The sequence below is a fragment of the Perognathus longimembris genome, chromosome 20 (genome assembly GCF_023159225.1).
Source record: "Perognathus longimembris pacificus isolate PPM17 chromosome 20, ASM2315922v1, whole genome shotgun sequence".
Lineage (NCBI taxonomy): Eukaryota > Metazoa > Chordata > Mammalia > Rodentia > Heteromyidae > Perognathus > Perognathus longimembris.
The window spans coordinates 2538081-2554414 of NC_063180.1; the positions used below are offsets into that span (position 1 = coordinate 2538081).

At 35.1% G+C, this 16334-nt stretch overlaps 1 protein-coding gene across 3 annotated transcripts in view; it reads right to left on the reverse strand.

Annotated features, from left to right (window-relative positions):
- The window catches only part of Cntnap5 (contactin associated protein family member 5), a 936592-nt gene that overhangs the window by 451911 nt on the left and 468347 nt on the right, over positions 1–16334 (reverse strand). For 2 of the 3 annotated variants that reach the window (XM_048329504.1, XM_048329503.1), the window contains exon 7: positions 8392–8532. In XM_048329504.1, the coding sequence (XP_048185461.1) occupies positions 8392–8532 (141 nt within the window). Of the gene's footprint in view, positions 1–8388; positions 8533–16334 lie in introns of all 3 variants that reach the window. The other variant, XM_048329502.1, reaches the window with a different exon arrangement.

Consider the following 16334-nt stretch of genomic DNA (forward strand, 5'->3'; position numbering starts at 1 on the left):
GAGCAAATTTTGAATGCAGCCAAAGCGAAGAAAGAAATTTATTACAATGGGAAGAGGATCCGAATAACAGAAGACCTCTCCACACAAACCTACCACGCATGAAGAGAATGGAAGAACACCATCCAAGTCCTACAGGCTAACAACTACCATCCTAGAATAAAATATCCAGTGAAGCTGGAGTTCATATTTGAGGGGAAAACCATATCTTTCCATAGCAAAGAGGATCTAAAGGAGTATGTGAATAAAAAACCAGCTCTACAGCGAATTCTAAGAGGGGAACCCCACCCAACGGAAATCGTACAGGACACACAGACAGAAACAGAAAGAAACTACAATAGCCAGACCCCAACAGAAAGAGCATCTCACTAAAGACAAGAAAAAATAAAAGAGGAAAAACAGCCTAAAAGGAAAATGGAAGGAGAAAAAGCACTCCTATCCTTGATCTCTTTGAATATAAACGGTATAAACTCTCCAATAAAGAGGAGCAGACTGGCAGAATGGATCCACAAACAAAAAGTTGCCATCTGTTGTCTATAAGAGGCCCACCTTACAGCAAGGGATAAAAACAGGCTCCAAATGAGAGGATGGAGCAAGATCTTCCAAGCAAATGCACCTACCAAAACGGCAGGAGTAGCCATCCTGATGTCAGACAAGGTGGACTTCTCATTAAAATCAACTCAAAAAGACAAAGAAGGTCACTAGATTTTAATACAAGGAAAAATCCAGAATCAAGACATCACAGTGATAAATGTATACTCACTGAACAAAAGAGGCCCTACATATGTCAAGCAAGTTCTCACAGAACTACAGAACAAGATAGACCCAAACACAATCATAGTGGGTGACTTTAATACCCCACTCTCTCCATGAGACAGATCCAATGCCCAGAGGACTAGCAAGGGAGCTAAGGACCTAAGTAACACCATATCCCAAATGGATCTGACAGATCTATACAGAATCTTTCACCCTACAGAGACCCAATACACCTTCTTCTCAGTATCCCATGGATCATACTCCAAAATAGACCAAGACATAGCACACACAAAGAACCTCAGCAAATACAAAAGTATTGATGTCATCCCATGTATTATATCTGACCACAGTGGATTAAAGGTAACCCTCAATAACAATGGTTACCACAGAGGCTATACACATTCTTGGTGGCTAAACCCCACACTGTTATCCAACACTTGGACCACAGACCAAATTAAAGAGGAAATTAACGAATTCATAAGCCACAATGACAATGAAAATACATCACAAAAACACCTATGGAACACAGCTAAGGCAGTACTGAGGGGCAAGATCATTGCCCTCAGCACTCACATTAAAAGAATGGAAACAGAGCAGAAAACCTCATGATGAAACTAAAACAACTGGAGAAGCAAGAAATGATCGAATCTAAAATGACTAGGAGGAGAGAGATCACAAAAATTAAAGAAGAGATAAATCTGATTAAAAATAGAAAGACCATTCAACAAATAAATAAGACTAAAAGCTGGTTCTTTGAGAAAATAAATAAAATCGACAGACCCCCTCACAAGACTTACACAAAAAAGAAGAGAAGGGACTCATATACGTAAATCAGGGACTCCACCGGAAAAATCACAACAAATACACATGACATTCAAACACTCAAAAGGAACTATTTCCAGAACCTCTACTTACTAGAAAACAATAATTTTACAGAAATGGATCCATTTTTAGGGAAGTATAAACTGCCCAAACTGAACCAAGAAGAAATAAATCAACTAAATAAACCAATAACATACAGTGAGATACAGGGTGGTAAACAAGAACCTCTCAACAAAGAAAAGCCAAGGCCCAGATGGAATCACCAACAATTTCTATAAAACCTTTAGTGAGGAGCTAATACCAATACTCCTCAAACTCTTCCGAGAAATAGAAACAGAGGGAGAAATCCCAAACTCATTCTATGAAGCTAATATTATACTCATCCCCAAACCAGGCAAAGACCCACCAAAAAAAGAGAACTACAGACCAATATCACTAATGAACACAGACGCAAAGCTCCTCAATAAAATTTTAGCTAACAGGATCCAGAAACTGATCAAGAAAATTATACACCATGACCAAGTAGGCTTCATCCCACAGTCACAAGGATGGTTCAACAACCATAAATCAATCAATGTAATCCACCACATCAACAGAACTAAAATCAAGAGTCACATTGTTATCTCAATTGATGCCCAAAAAGCCTTTGACAAAATACAATATCCATACTTATTAAAAGCTCTAGAGAGAACAGAAATAGATGGAACATTCCTCAAAACAATAAAAGCCATATACAACAGACCAACTGGTAACATCGTATTAAATGGGGAGAAACTAAAATCATTCCCCCTAAACTCAGGAACAAGACAAGGATGCCCACTCTCCCCAATTCTTTTCAATATAGTGCTGGAATCCCTAGCCATAGCAAGAAGACAAGAGGAGGACATCAAAGGGATCTATATCAGCAAGGAAGAAATCAAGCTATCACTATTCGCAGATGACATGATCTTATATCTTAAGGACCCAAAAAACTCAGTCCCCAAATTCCTACACCTAATAAACCATTTTGGCAAAGTAGCAGGATACAAAATCAATCCACAGAAGTCAGCAGCTTTTCTGTACACCAGCAATATACAATCAGAAAAGGAAATTATGGAAATAATTTCTTTTACAGTAGCCAAAAAAAAAGAATGAAGTACCTAGGGATCAACCTAACTAAAGATGTGACGGACCTATTTAATGAGAACTACAAAAATCTAATAAGGGAAATCAAAGAAGACACAAGGAGATGGAAAGGCCTCCCATGCTCTTGGGTAGGCAGAATTAATATAGTGAAAATGGCCATATTGCCCAAATTGTTATACAAATACAATGCGATCCCCATCAAAATCCCAGCTACATTCTTCACTGAAATAGAGAAAGCAACCCATAAATTCATATGGAACAGAAAAAGACCTAGAATAGCCAAAGCAATTCTAGGCAAAAAAAAAAAAGCAATGCAGGAGGTATCACAATACCAGACTTCAAGCTCTACTATAGAGCCATCATAACAAAAACAGCCTGGTATTGGTATAAAAACAGACCTGAAGACCAGTGGACTAGAATTGAAGACCCAGAAATTAAACTGCAATATTACAGTCAGATGATATTCAACAAAGGAGCTAAGGACATACAATGGAATAAACAGAGCCTCTTCAACTACTGGTGCTGGGAAAACTGGGCAGCCATATGCAGAAAACTCAAGGTAGACCCTACCCCATCACCATGCACCAAGATCAACTCAAAATGGATCAAGGACCTCAACATCAGACCTGAATCCATGAAACTACCGAAGAACAGAGTAGGAAAGACGCTAGAACTTATAGGCACAGGAAGGAACTTCCTGAATAGAGTCCCAGGGGCACAACAGTTAGAAGAGAGACTCAACAAAAGTGACTACTACAAGATAAAAAGTTTCTGCACAGCTAAGGACATAGCCTCCAAAATAGAAAGACAGCCAACCATATGGGAAAGGATCTTTACCAGCACAGCAACAGACAAAGGCCCAATATCTGTCATCTACAGAGAACTGAAAAAACTAAGCCCCTCCAAGCCCAGTAAACAAATTAGGAAATGGGCAAAGGAGCTAAAGAAAGACTTCACAAGAGAAGAGATGAAAATGGCAAAGAAACATATGAGGAAATGTTCAACTCCCTGGCAGTAAAGGAAATGCAAATAAAACCAATCCTGAGATACCACCTCACTCTAGTTAGAATGGCCTATACTCTGAACTCAGACAACAACAAATGCTGGAGGGGGTGCCGGGAAAGAGGAACCCTTCTCCATTGTTGGTGGGAGTGTACATTACTACAACCACTTTGGAGAACAGTATGGAGGTTTCTCACAAAGCTCAATATAGACCTACGCTATGACCCAGCCATACCATTCCTAGACATCTATCCTGAACAACAAGTCCCAAGATATCAAAAAGACATTTGCACTTCCATGTTTATCGCTGCACAATTCACAATAGCCAAAATATGGAAACAACCCAGATGCCCCTCCACAGATGAAAGGATCTAAAAAATATGGTACCTATATGCAATGGAATACTACATAGCGATTAGAAATGGTGAAATATTGTTATTCGCAGGGAAATGGTCAGAATTTGAACAAATAATGTTGAGTGAGACAAGCCTAGAACACAGAAAACAAAGGGGCATGATCTCCTTGATATATGACTGTTAAGGAAGGGGGAGGGGGAGCCAAACCAAAAACTTCTTGTCAAATGGTATTTCCCACAGGTGTAGGTCAGCGACCCTACATTAGGTATCCAAAACTAAACAACTACTCAACATATAAAGGTCAAAAATAGACCTCTCAGTGGATCAAAATAGCTCAAAAGCTATGTATGTACGTTCATATAAGACTATTGTTGACATATTGTCTACTGTCAACATTACATTTAAAACTCTAGGCGAATTTTCTTTGGTGTAGGCCACGTGGCTACTGTATATGTTTTTGGTACACTGTGTATTGTGTATATGTCTACCTGACCTAGGGAAGGGAAAGAAAAACAGGGTGTAAGATACCACAAGAAATGTTCATACTGCCCTACTATGTAACTGTACCCCTTTTGCACAGCACCTTGTCAAAATTTTTTGTTTAATTAATAAATAAATTATTAAAAAAAAGGGAAGTGGTAACACTGTTTGAAAAGAAATGTACTCCTTATGCATTTGTAATCCTTCTTAGTTATTTTTATTTTATTTTAAAAAATTAAACAAACAAAAACTAAATAAAATCTATTTGAAATATAAAAAACAAAAGTATATAAGAAACCCATAAATGGTAGAAGATACAGATAGTGTGTCAGGACTTCAGGTCCCAAGAGATAATATAGTGGAGACTGCCTATATGTTCTTTTTAACCTCATGTGATGTTTTTCTGTTGCCAAAGTGCCAACAACTCAGAGACCAACTGGCCCCTGGAGATAGGGAAAAACATACTGTTAGAAATTGGAAGCAATACCATCAGGAGGGCATAGTACATTCTACTGAAAACAAGGACAACACACTACCCTTACACACACACACACACACACACACACACACACACACACACACACTTCATTGACCACAGGGAGCATATGGATGATATCAACATATTTTTCCCACCATCCTAGTTCTCCTACAAGTGTCACCCATGGAAAACCTTTCTCTATGACTTACATACAGCAGAGGAGAGCAGTTAAAATAGAAGGGTTTAATGGGAATCTTCATTTAAACTAATTATGTCAGATTTCCTTAAAATCAAACAAATAACTTTTTCTATCAAGGTATTGAAGTATTCCAATGGAATGAATAAATAAATCAGTAAATGCCTTCTAAAATGAGAGTAACATGAGTTATATGACAAATACTTAAAAGCGAGATTCATAATAAAATATCTCAATAATGAATTAGATATTTGAAATGAATAAATATGAAATAAGAAGTCTCACTAATATATACAACAGGGGGAGGGGGTATGAGCCACAAGGTAACAAACAGTACAAGAAATGTATCCAATGCCTAGCGTATGAAACTGTAACCTCTCTGTACATGAGTTTGATAATAAAAAATTGAAAAAAAGGGGCTGGGGATATGGCCTAATGGCAACAGTGCCTGCCTCGTATACATGAGGCCCTGGGTTCGATTCCCCAGCACCACATATACAGAAAACGGCCAGAAGTGGTGCTGTGGCTCAAGTGGCAGAGTGCTAGCCTTGAGCAAAAGGAAGCCAGGGACAGTGCTCAGGCCCAGGACTGGCCAAAAAAAAAAAAAAAAAAAAAAAAAGAAAGAAAGAAAAAAAAAGAGATAGACGGTACAAAGACAACTCAAAAAATGGAACTGAAAAATTCAGCATCTGTGTTTAAATATGAATATAAGGAGGGCTAATGAAAAGTGTGAATAAAGATTCATATAATAGAAGTCGTTTGCATGTGCAAAAATAGAACAATTAGCCAGGCACTGGTGGCTCATGTCTGCAATCTTAGCTACTTAGGAGGCTGAGATCCTAGGATTTTGGTTCAAAGCCAGGCCAGGCAGGAAAGCCCATGAAACGCTTACCACCAATTGATCACAGTAAAAGCTGGCAGTATCACTGTGGCTCAAGTGGTAGAGTACTTGCCTTGAGCTAAAGGGGCTCAGGGACAGTGCTCAGGCCCAGAGTTCAGGCCCCAGGACTGGCAGAAGAAGAAAAAAAAATACATAGAACAATGAAACTTGTTGATATTGTTCTGAGAAGCATGAAGGACATAAAGTAGAGTGATAAAGTGAAGTTGATCAGGAAACATTGTTTATATTTGTGGAAATGTTACAAACTAATAATATACATGGATAAAATATATATGGAAAAAATAAATGAGTACTTGAACATATTACAATAGAAGTCACTTAATTCAGAAAATAAACTGAAACTGACTGAAAATATTATTATAAAGTTCTAGTATACATGTTTATGGAGGGCAAGAAAAAAATGAGAAAAAAATCAAGGCTATAAAGTAGTTTAAATATGGCACTCCCAAACTTGGTGAAAGGCATAGCTTATTTATTCAAGAATTTGATCATAGAGCAATTAGGTTAATCTCAAAAAGATCTGTACCATGTCATATCACAGACTTTCATAATCAAGGACAAAGAAAAAACTATGAAACCATCAATATTAATATGGTACATTAGCTACAGGAATAAAGCACCTGGATTGACAGAGGATTTGTCATGAAACCAGAGGAAAGCTATCCAGTGTTTGGAAGTACTCAACGAAAAGAACTGAACAACTGTCAACCTGAAATCTTGTATCTAAGGGAAATATCTTTCAAGGAAAATAAGACATCAAAACACTATCAGACAAAAGAAAATAATTCATCATTTTCACATGTGCTGTAAAGTGATGGCTAATGAAAGTTATTCAAAAGGGAATGAAACAATCAAGAAGAAATGTAGGAAAATTAAAAAGGAAAATAGTAGGCTAAAATATGGTTAAGTTTTATAACTTCTTTTCTTGAGTTTTCCCTATTATATTTTATAGTTGGAGCAATAATAATATTATCTGATATAATGCTACATGCATAGTAAGGAAATAATAATAAAGATAGCTATGTAAAACTAAGGGAAATTAAATTCATTTAAAGGAAATAAAGTTCTATATTTCACTCAACTTGCTAAAATCATGAAGTCAGTACATTATAGTTATGTATGATTTCTAAGAAGTCACTAAAAAAGCTATTTATAGAGATACACTGAATGAAAATTAAATTCTAAAAACCACTCAAGGAACAGATAATAAAATAGAAAAGAACAGAATAAAGAAAATAAAAAGAAGGAATAAAATGATTAGACATTTAACATTTATATCCTCACAAGTTTATATTAAATGTAAATGGCTTAGTATCCTAACTAAAATTTTTGAAAGACTGAATTTTATACAGATGACCCAAGTATTTTCTTTCAACAAGTATTCAGTTCTAATACAATAACATGAATTCGTTAAAAGCAAGAGGATGAGAAAAGCTGTATCACAAAACACTGATTGAAAAAAGAATACATAACTAAATAAATATCAAATAAATTATTCTTCACCATAAAGAAAATCACCAGAAAAAGAAATTAATGTTGTATCATATTTAAAAGGCAAATCCTCGAGGGAAAACCATCAATACTGAATAGAGCTGTTCATATATGAAGCAAACAGTTGTACATACCTGGAAAAAGAAATAAATTCTCAATTATAGGTGGAAATATCTACCTCTTATTAACCAACTGTCATATCCATGCACTTGGCTAGACATTGAGAACACAGTAGTAAAAAGTCACCTTATGAAACCCATGGCTTATTGGAGGAGACAGATATTAATTATGTAGAAAATCATTTTGTTCACCAAGATTACTAAGGATATAAAGGTAATCTATAAAAGTGCAACATTGTTTAAAATGTCCTATTTTCAGCTTAAATAATGTGGAGGCAAATATATAACTCTCAATTTATAAGCTTTAACAAAATTTGTTTTGCTCTGATGGTATTTCTCAGACATAATAACATCTATGTGAGCTTTGGAAGACTATAAATTGATATGCAGCTAGGAAGCATCCTACAGGTAGGAGAGTGAAATTCTCTGTGTGTCTCCAAGTATTTGTTTTGGGTTTTTTGTTGTTGTTGGGTTTTTTTGCCCAGAAACACAATTCACACTGGTTCTGTATCTTCTGGTCCTTTTGCTTACTGGTGTCAACTGGTAGACTGATTGGAACTTGAAGAGTATAAAATTACTGTATTATGAAGAAGGAAATAGGAAAAGTGCTAAATGTAAGATTTAAATGGCAGAGAGAATGAAGATAAAACGATAAGGTGACTTACCACAGTATAGATTTGATGCTTTCGTCTTTTAGCCAGGTCAATTACGTTTACTCCATTATAGTAAAGGTTTTCAATACATCCATGGAAGTTTTTCTTTAGAAATGTCCCAGGTTTTCCTGGTACTGGAATTCCTCCAAAACTAAGCTTTATGGGGAAACATAAAAATAACCTTTTAGTTATAAGGTCTTAGAGAGTAGAACAGCAGAGTAAATAAATACATTTCAGTAGATTCAATTGTATGTATCAGCCAAGTGGCTCAAATAATTATAGATTCCACTTGATTATGCATTTAAAAGGATACTGATTACCCTGTGTAAAAATAAGTATAATTGCTTGCTTGTTAAAAGACTGATTTTTTCAAAACCATTCTTGTTTCTTTTCTGAATCTTCTTAATATTAAATAAAGCAATAATTTACAAAGGAAAAAAGAGGAAAGAAAATTAACCCTTTTGTATTTATCTCTTACAAAAATATGTTAGCAAGGAGAATTATATCAAGGCCAAAGCACAGGCAAAACATGCCCCTACTGGGCTCAAGCAATGTTGGTTGAAAAGCCTTCATTGAATCCCAAAGGCCTTATACCCAAGGATATTTTAAACTCTTATCTAAAAAGTTAAGCATAGGAAATAATACAAATAGTCTATCATTTTATAAAGCAAGTTAGGTTCAGTGGAGTTGAATCATATTTACTTCTGCATAATGGCAGTTATTACATATTTGTGATCAAAAGGAAAACATAATATCTTAAACCTGAAAGTACGGTGTCAGCAAGAAAATGCTGCACATAGAAAGCAGTCTGGTAATAAACACACTAACTACTGGCAGATGCCCCTGGAAAGTGTATGTCATACTAGTTTCCTTAAGTATATATTTTTAAATTTCCATTATGAATCTATGCAAATTGGCTAGAAAAACTTTTCTATTGTGCAAGAAAAGCAGAATCATTTTAAAATTTATTTCTTTATTGTAAAAGTGATGTACAGTGGGCTTACAGTTTCATACGTAAAGCAGTGTGTGCATTTCTTATCCTCCATCTTGTTACCTCCTCCCTCAGAATCATAAGAACAATTGACATTGGACAGATAACTGAGTTCCTCAACATTGCTTTGAAATTTCACCCTTATTTTGTACTTCCACTCCCATGCTTGTACATCTCTTTGTTTCTGTGTTTTATTTCTGTTTTTTCTCTCTCTCTCTCTCAAATACACACACACACACACACACACCACACACACACACACACACTACCACTACAATCACCACCATCATACAATGTTATAGGCCGGTCCATTCTCCTAATCAGATTGTCCTCTGAGATGAAGAGCTATGGCTACGCTAAGGAACATATCTAGATGTTCAAGTACTTCATAAGTGCCACATATTTAAAACATAGTTTCAAATGGAAGACTTTGATCATTAATGATCCTGTTGTTCACTTTCTCTTACTATAGCTTTAGCTTTCAAAGAGAATTATTTGATTTTTCACAATTTTACGTTAAATTCAGGTGGATTTTATTTATATTTGTAGGAATTTTGATTCATTTCCATTACACTATTTACTGGAAGAATGGATATTTTAAAATTTATTTCATCTTCCTCTCCAAGAGCACAGGGTCATTTTCTGTCTCATAACACTAATGATAAGGTCTTTTAACTAAGAATGCTTATTATTTTCTTTTGCTAGTTCATATATTAAATTTTAATTTAATATATAGTATATTTAAAGATTTAAATTGCATTTAAATTGTTTTCATAGGTGAAGTATCTTATCATTTAAGTAATATACCTATCTCACCAGTGTTTATTTACTTCCCAAATCAGATATTCATGTATGCATTTTAGGTAATTTCTTTGATTTGTGAAACATACAATCATATGGCATGCATAAAATATTTCATTTGTTTTTGAAATCAATTTTCTTTGTGTGCTTTCCCCCCTTATTTCAGTGTCCTGGTCAACATTTCCTAAGACTTGGCCAAATATTTTAAGAATTTTTAAACAAATAATTGTATAGAAGTTTATAAAACAATAGATAAACTTTATTTGCCAAGTTCATGTATCTCTTACACAAATAGCAAGGAGGGTCATATCAAGGCCTCTACTACCATTTCATAATCATCTACTACCATTTAACAAAATATTTGCATGTTGCTAAGTTATTTAAAATATGAATGTAAACTCCATCCTAGTGTTTACCTATTTATTTTGTCATACTAAAGTAGAAATTCACTTATTAAGTAGTCTTTATATCACTTGAGTTACATTTCAGCTCAGTCTGCTTTAATTTTTACTGAAGAAGTCTTAATGTTGCATTTAGGGTCATTCTTCCAACATGACCCTCTTGTGTATGCCTTCTGCATACCTGATTAGAAGTGTTAGTTATTATGCCTGGCCTTGAAACTTCTTTTTTGTCTCCTGGGTTTTCTTCAAAATTAATATGATAAAATATATGATAATTTACATTTTAATTCATTAGTTAAAGTCTAGCACTAAATCATAGGCTAATAGATTCTCTAAGAATCAACCTTGACATAGATGTATGCAAATTTTACGTAGGAAATAAGTTTTAACTTTAGTATTTTTTTTCAAGCATTTAGGACAATTCTACATTTTGTCCCTGAGAAAAATAAAATATGTTTTTGTTCTTTGGTATAAAAATATTGAATATGTCTTGAAAATATTGTTGGAAAAATGAGTACTAATGATTAATTTCTTTGATAATTACAAAAGTATTTGTTAACTTATTACAGCATTCAAATATTTTCATGTGAGTCATTATATTTTAAATATCAATTTTAAATTTGCCTTTGGCATACATTAATTTGATAATGCAAAATAGGAACATGGATTTTTCTTTAGTTTTCAAAGCATTAGGTAGAAAATAATATGCTTATTATTTTTTTATTTTTTGTTGACTACCTTCTTAAATATCTAAACATCAAATAATGATCTACATCATTCAAATGACATTTAGAAAAATGTTGGTTGCAAAACATTTTTAAAATAAGTTAATAAGAAAACAGTGTATTTAGTAGGAATAAAAACATTGTTCCATGGCACAGGGGATTTTTTTTTTTCTAATTTGCTTGTTTTACAGAAGCTAAGTAATATACAGAATATTCTATACTACAAAGTCCTTATTTCTTATTTCATTGGAGAATAGAATAGACATCTATCTTTGGTGTCTGGCTAGAGGACTCATATAGAATTTGGTAGGAACAGAAATAGTGTAGGCAGCAGTGGGGGGCCTGCTCTCTAGTTCTGTCTCTGATTGAAACTCAGAATGTGTTAAGAAAATGTGAGCAGAGGTCACAAGACAGATCTGAGAAAGCACAAGAAGGAAATTGCACCGGTTAAGAGTTGCCTCAAATGCAGTATGCTTCCAAAACAAAGTTGCCAGAGGAAAGAGCTTAGCAATGGGCAAGAGCAGGGACAGTGCATCATTCTTATCGAAATATAAATGATGCTTATCAAGAAATGGAAACAAGATATTTTTTTCATTTTTAAAGTGATGTACAGAGGTGTTACAGGGCAGTGCATACATTTCTTATCCAACTTGTATTGTACTGTTTGCAGTTATTTCCTTTTCTTTCTTTTTCACTTTAGTTTATTCCCTTTTGTGACTCTTTCTGATTTTTGCACCCTTTGTCTTATATATGTTTCTGTGATTTGGGGAAGTGAAAAAGAATTACAGAAACAGAAGGACAAAGGGTAAACCAATTCAACAGTGATACTTACTAGACACTATGCTATGTTGTAAATGGACTTTACAACTTGGTGGAGAGGGAACTGGAAGGGGGAAAAGTGTGAGGAAATGAGTGAGGCGGTAACACTGTTGAAAGAGAAAAGTACTCATTACCTGATTTATGTAACTATAATCCCTATGTACATCATCTTTATAATAAAATTTAAATTAAAAAGGGGACAGGTTTCAAAAATATTCTTATTTAGTTGGTATTTTATGTGATAGATATGTAGTTAGTAGAGGTGCTATGAATTAGGGCTATAATGAGAATTTTACAGTAGGTTTTCTCTAAGTGTGTGGGGAGCAGATGGGTGGTCTTTGGGGCTTAGATTCAGGGCATCAGTACAGCATTTAAGGGTATTTTTTTGCTCAAGGATAGCATTATACCACCTGAGCCACAGTTCTACTTTCAGCTTTTTGATGATTAATTGAAGATGGATCTCACAAACTTTCTTGTCCAAGCTGGCTTTGAATTACTATCCTCAGATCTCAGCTTCCTGAATAGCTAGGTATACAAGTGTAAGACACTGGTGCTTGGTTGGCTTTTCTCGTTTTAATTTCATTTCTGCTTTCAAAGATACTAACTTTTCCTCTTCTCCTGTATTCCTATATGAATTAAAATCATATATTCTTATCTCTAGTTTTTTAAATATTACTTTTTAAAATATTACTTTTTCATCATTGGTTTCATTTTGAGTATGTTGATGGTATGATGTTGCATTATTCAGACTTCCACATGTTTTACTTTGTGACAGTATAGATTTCAGTGTACAGAGATTATTTTTCAGAGTGCAACATGTGCAGTAACAGTCCCAAAGGATTTCAATATGTGGAAGGCAATTCTGGAAATCAGCTTGCTTTAGATAATCTTTTCATTTATTGATTACAAATTTCTTATTATCTTAGTCTTTCCAAACGCAATCTGTTGTATTGAATTATTTTTATTAATGATAATAAAATCTTTTTTTCTAGGTATTCTATTATCAACTTTAACTTATCATAGTTAACTTCAAATAGCTTATACAAATCCCAATTCACTAAGTAGTTGTCAACGTTCTATTGCCCATGGGGCTCTAATGAACCCCCTGTGGTGGCATGAAAGATGAATCTTTGGCAATCTTTTTTCCTGTAGATATCTAGAGCCAGCGCTTAAGGCAAATCTGTCTTCCATCAAACTGATCAAATGAAAACTTCAGGAAAAGAAGGCAAAAATACCCACTCTTTTCTATAAGCAAAGAAAGAAGGGAAAGTTTCTAAACTCAGAGCAAGGAATATGGGCTTTGAGTATAACATGTTTAAAGTTATAGATGTTACAGAAAATAATGTAAAGAAAAGTTCAGAGGTCAGTAAAAAAAGATACTTTTATACCCCAGGAAATAGAGTATTTTGTTTGATTTGATCATACATATACTATTGACCAAAAGAATAAGAATATATAGTGCTTGAAATTATAAATGAAATTATCAAGATATGTTAGAAATCATGGGAATCATCATCATCTTTGAAATATTAGCTGAAAAGAATGGGAAGTTATTGAAGGATTTCAAGCCGGATAGTAATCATCTGTATTCAGTTTGTCAGTACTTAAGTTGACAGGGTAAAAGTTGATTTCTGGAAGAATAGAAGCCTGAAAAACTCAGCATAGTTGTTATAGGTGAAGAACCCAATGACCTAAGCCCATTCTCTCCAAATAGTAATATAACACTCACTGATGCATTATTATTATTATTATTATTATTATTATTATTATTATTATTTTATGTAGTTGTACAAAAGGGTTACAATTTCATTAGTCAGGTTATAAATTCAATGTTTCTTGGCCAATATCACCCCTTCATTCCTTCTCCCTCTCACTTGTGTCCTACATTCTCTTAAGTCTGTTTTAAGGAGAATGTTCATGTGAGGTCTAATCTGAGTTTATCTAACACTGAAGTCTACTCCCTCTGTTGCCAGGCTCGGGTGGCCTCCCCTGGCGCGGGGATACAGGCTCTGCTCTGCTCTAACAGCTCCCTTTCTCACCCTCTCCCCTGGTCACCCGACCCGCAGGTAAGGCCAGGGTGGAGTAGGAGGCTCAGGAAAGACCTCAGGTGCACGGGGCCTTACGAAATCGCTTTACCCACCTCCTTACCTCCTGAAGAAAGCCAGGCGTGCGCGGATCTCGGAGACGCTTCGTGAGCAATCTGATTTATTAGGGCGGGGCAAAGGCTAATGGTAGGAAGGGACGAGAGAAGGGTGATCGGCCAGAATGCTGATAGGCTGGCGAGCTTGCCATAGGACCCTCTCATGAGCTAACGTCACTTGGATAGCGACACCCCAGGGGTGAAAAGCCCACGAGAATGGGGGGCACATGGGCTGGCGAGAAAGTTGGGGGCTGTTTGCAAAGCCAGTTGTTCTTCTGGTTCCGGACCCAGAGAATTGTGGCCTGCTTGCACATTCCCCAGGGCTGGGGGTAGGGCGTCGTCTCCGACGCTCTCTCCAATGCCCTTCCCCCTCAAGGCCAATGCTGAACCCCAACACTCTGTCTTCAACATCTCAAGCCCATGACCTTGATTTTATTTTGTTCTTCTTTCCATAGTATTTGCCAACTTATTTCCTATATAAGTTTACATACTATAAAGTTATTGCTTATTGTGTATAGTCTATCCTTCTAGAATGTAAACACTCTCAGGGTAGGAATCTTAATTTTTTCCATTTATGTATTTCAAGTACTTAAGTTGGGTATTGATATAAAGTAAGCACTAACTAAATATTTCTGGAATTCCCCCAAAAGAACCATGTGAAATGATTGGTCCTTGGGATAACATTCCCAAGAGATTATAGAGGCTTTACACAATATGGATACTAAGATAAATTTAGGTTACTAGTTATGTACTGAAGGGTACATGGGATCTGTTTATTTTTCTTCTTTTCTCTATTCTTCGGGCACAGATCTGTGATTCTATGCTATCAACTACATCTGCAAAATGTCCAGCCACAACCTCAAGACAAGCATTCCAATAGAACATGAAATAAAACCAGTCAAATTTTTACCAAAAAGCATCATTTTCTCTATATAAATCATCTCAGGTATTTGCTATAATAGCAGAAAGCCAACAAAGACAAATATTTGAAAATATCTCCTTATGCATTTCTCAAAGCAAAATCATATCTTAATCATTTTTATTATTTTGTCTCAGGAGGTATGATTCAAACATAATAGATCCAGCAACTATTTGTTGAAATGGGTTAAAAATGAACATCAGCAACTTTCTTCTAAATCTTCTTTTGCCACATTGTCATTTTTTGACAATTTGATCTCTTTCCTTCTCTTGCTTGATCTTGGAAAATTGCATAGCATGCCTTCTTTTGATCTTAGTGGCCAACAAAACCAGGCATCGGATTGTAAAATTTCATTACATTTGGCTTTGACCACATAGTCTTTCTAGTAATGCAACAAAATTGCTGGTGTCACAGGTGTGCTCCATCTAGACAAATCCCAGGAGAAAGACTTTGATGTTAAATGCATGGGGTCCCAGAATCCGCCACTCTGTTTCCCTTTCATCTCTTTCCTCTTCTTTTGTCTTGTGTCTACTTGTCTCTTTTTGATCTATGCTGTTATTTTTGATGAAACTGGTTTCCTCCTTCCATTATTGGCTTTTTCTCTAGCTCCATTTTTGTGTAGAGCCTTTCTGTTCTGAAGAGTCTACTTTCTTTATTACCTGAATTTTTGATGCTTATGAAGTTTCTTAAAGCAATTAGAATATCTGTCTAGATTGTCCACAGACAATCTACTTTGCAATGAAAGGAGCATGACAAAAGATCCTAACTGATGTCTTCTTGCATTTGGTAGATATTGTTGAGCTCACCAGAGGACTACATAATCCAATACAGAATGATAAATTTATTCCATTAAGAATGAACTCAAAAATCCCAACTAGCTAGAAAAGTAATCTCTTAACTTTTAAGTATTGATCTGAATGAAAACGATAGAAAAAATAAAAAGAAAGAAAGCCAGCATATGGGCCATATGAGATGGTGACAGTCAAAATCTTGTTTATTTAACAACTTCTAGTCTACTATTTGAGTTGGTAATGATTTAGTCAGCAATATCTTTAGAAATCTTTGTGCCTATTACTTTAATATGCTGATAAAGCACTTGATGTTTTATTTTCACAATGATTTTTTAATTACAGGAGGGAAAGTAATTGACTATGTTTTCATC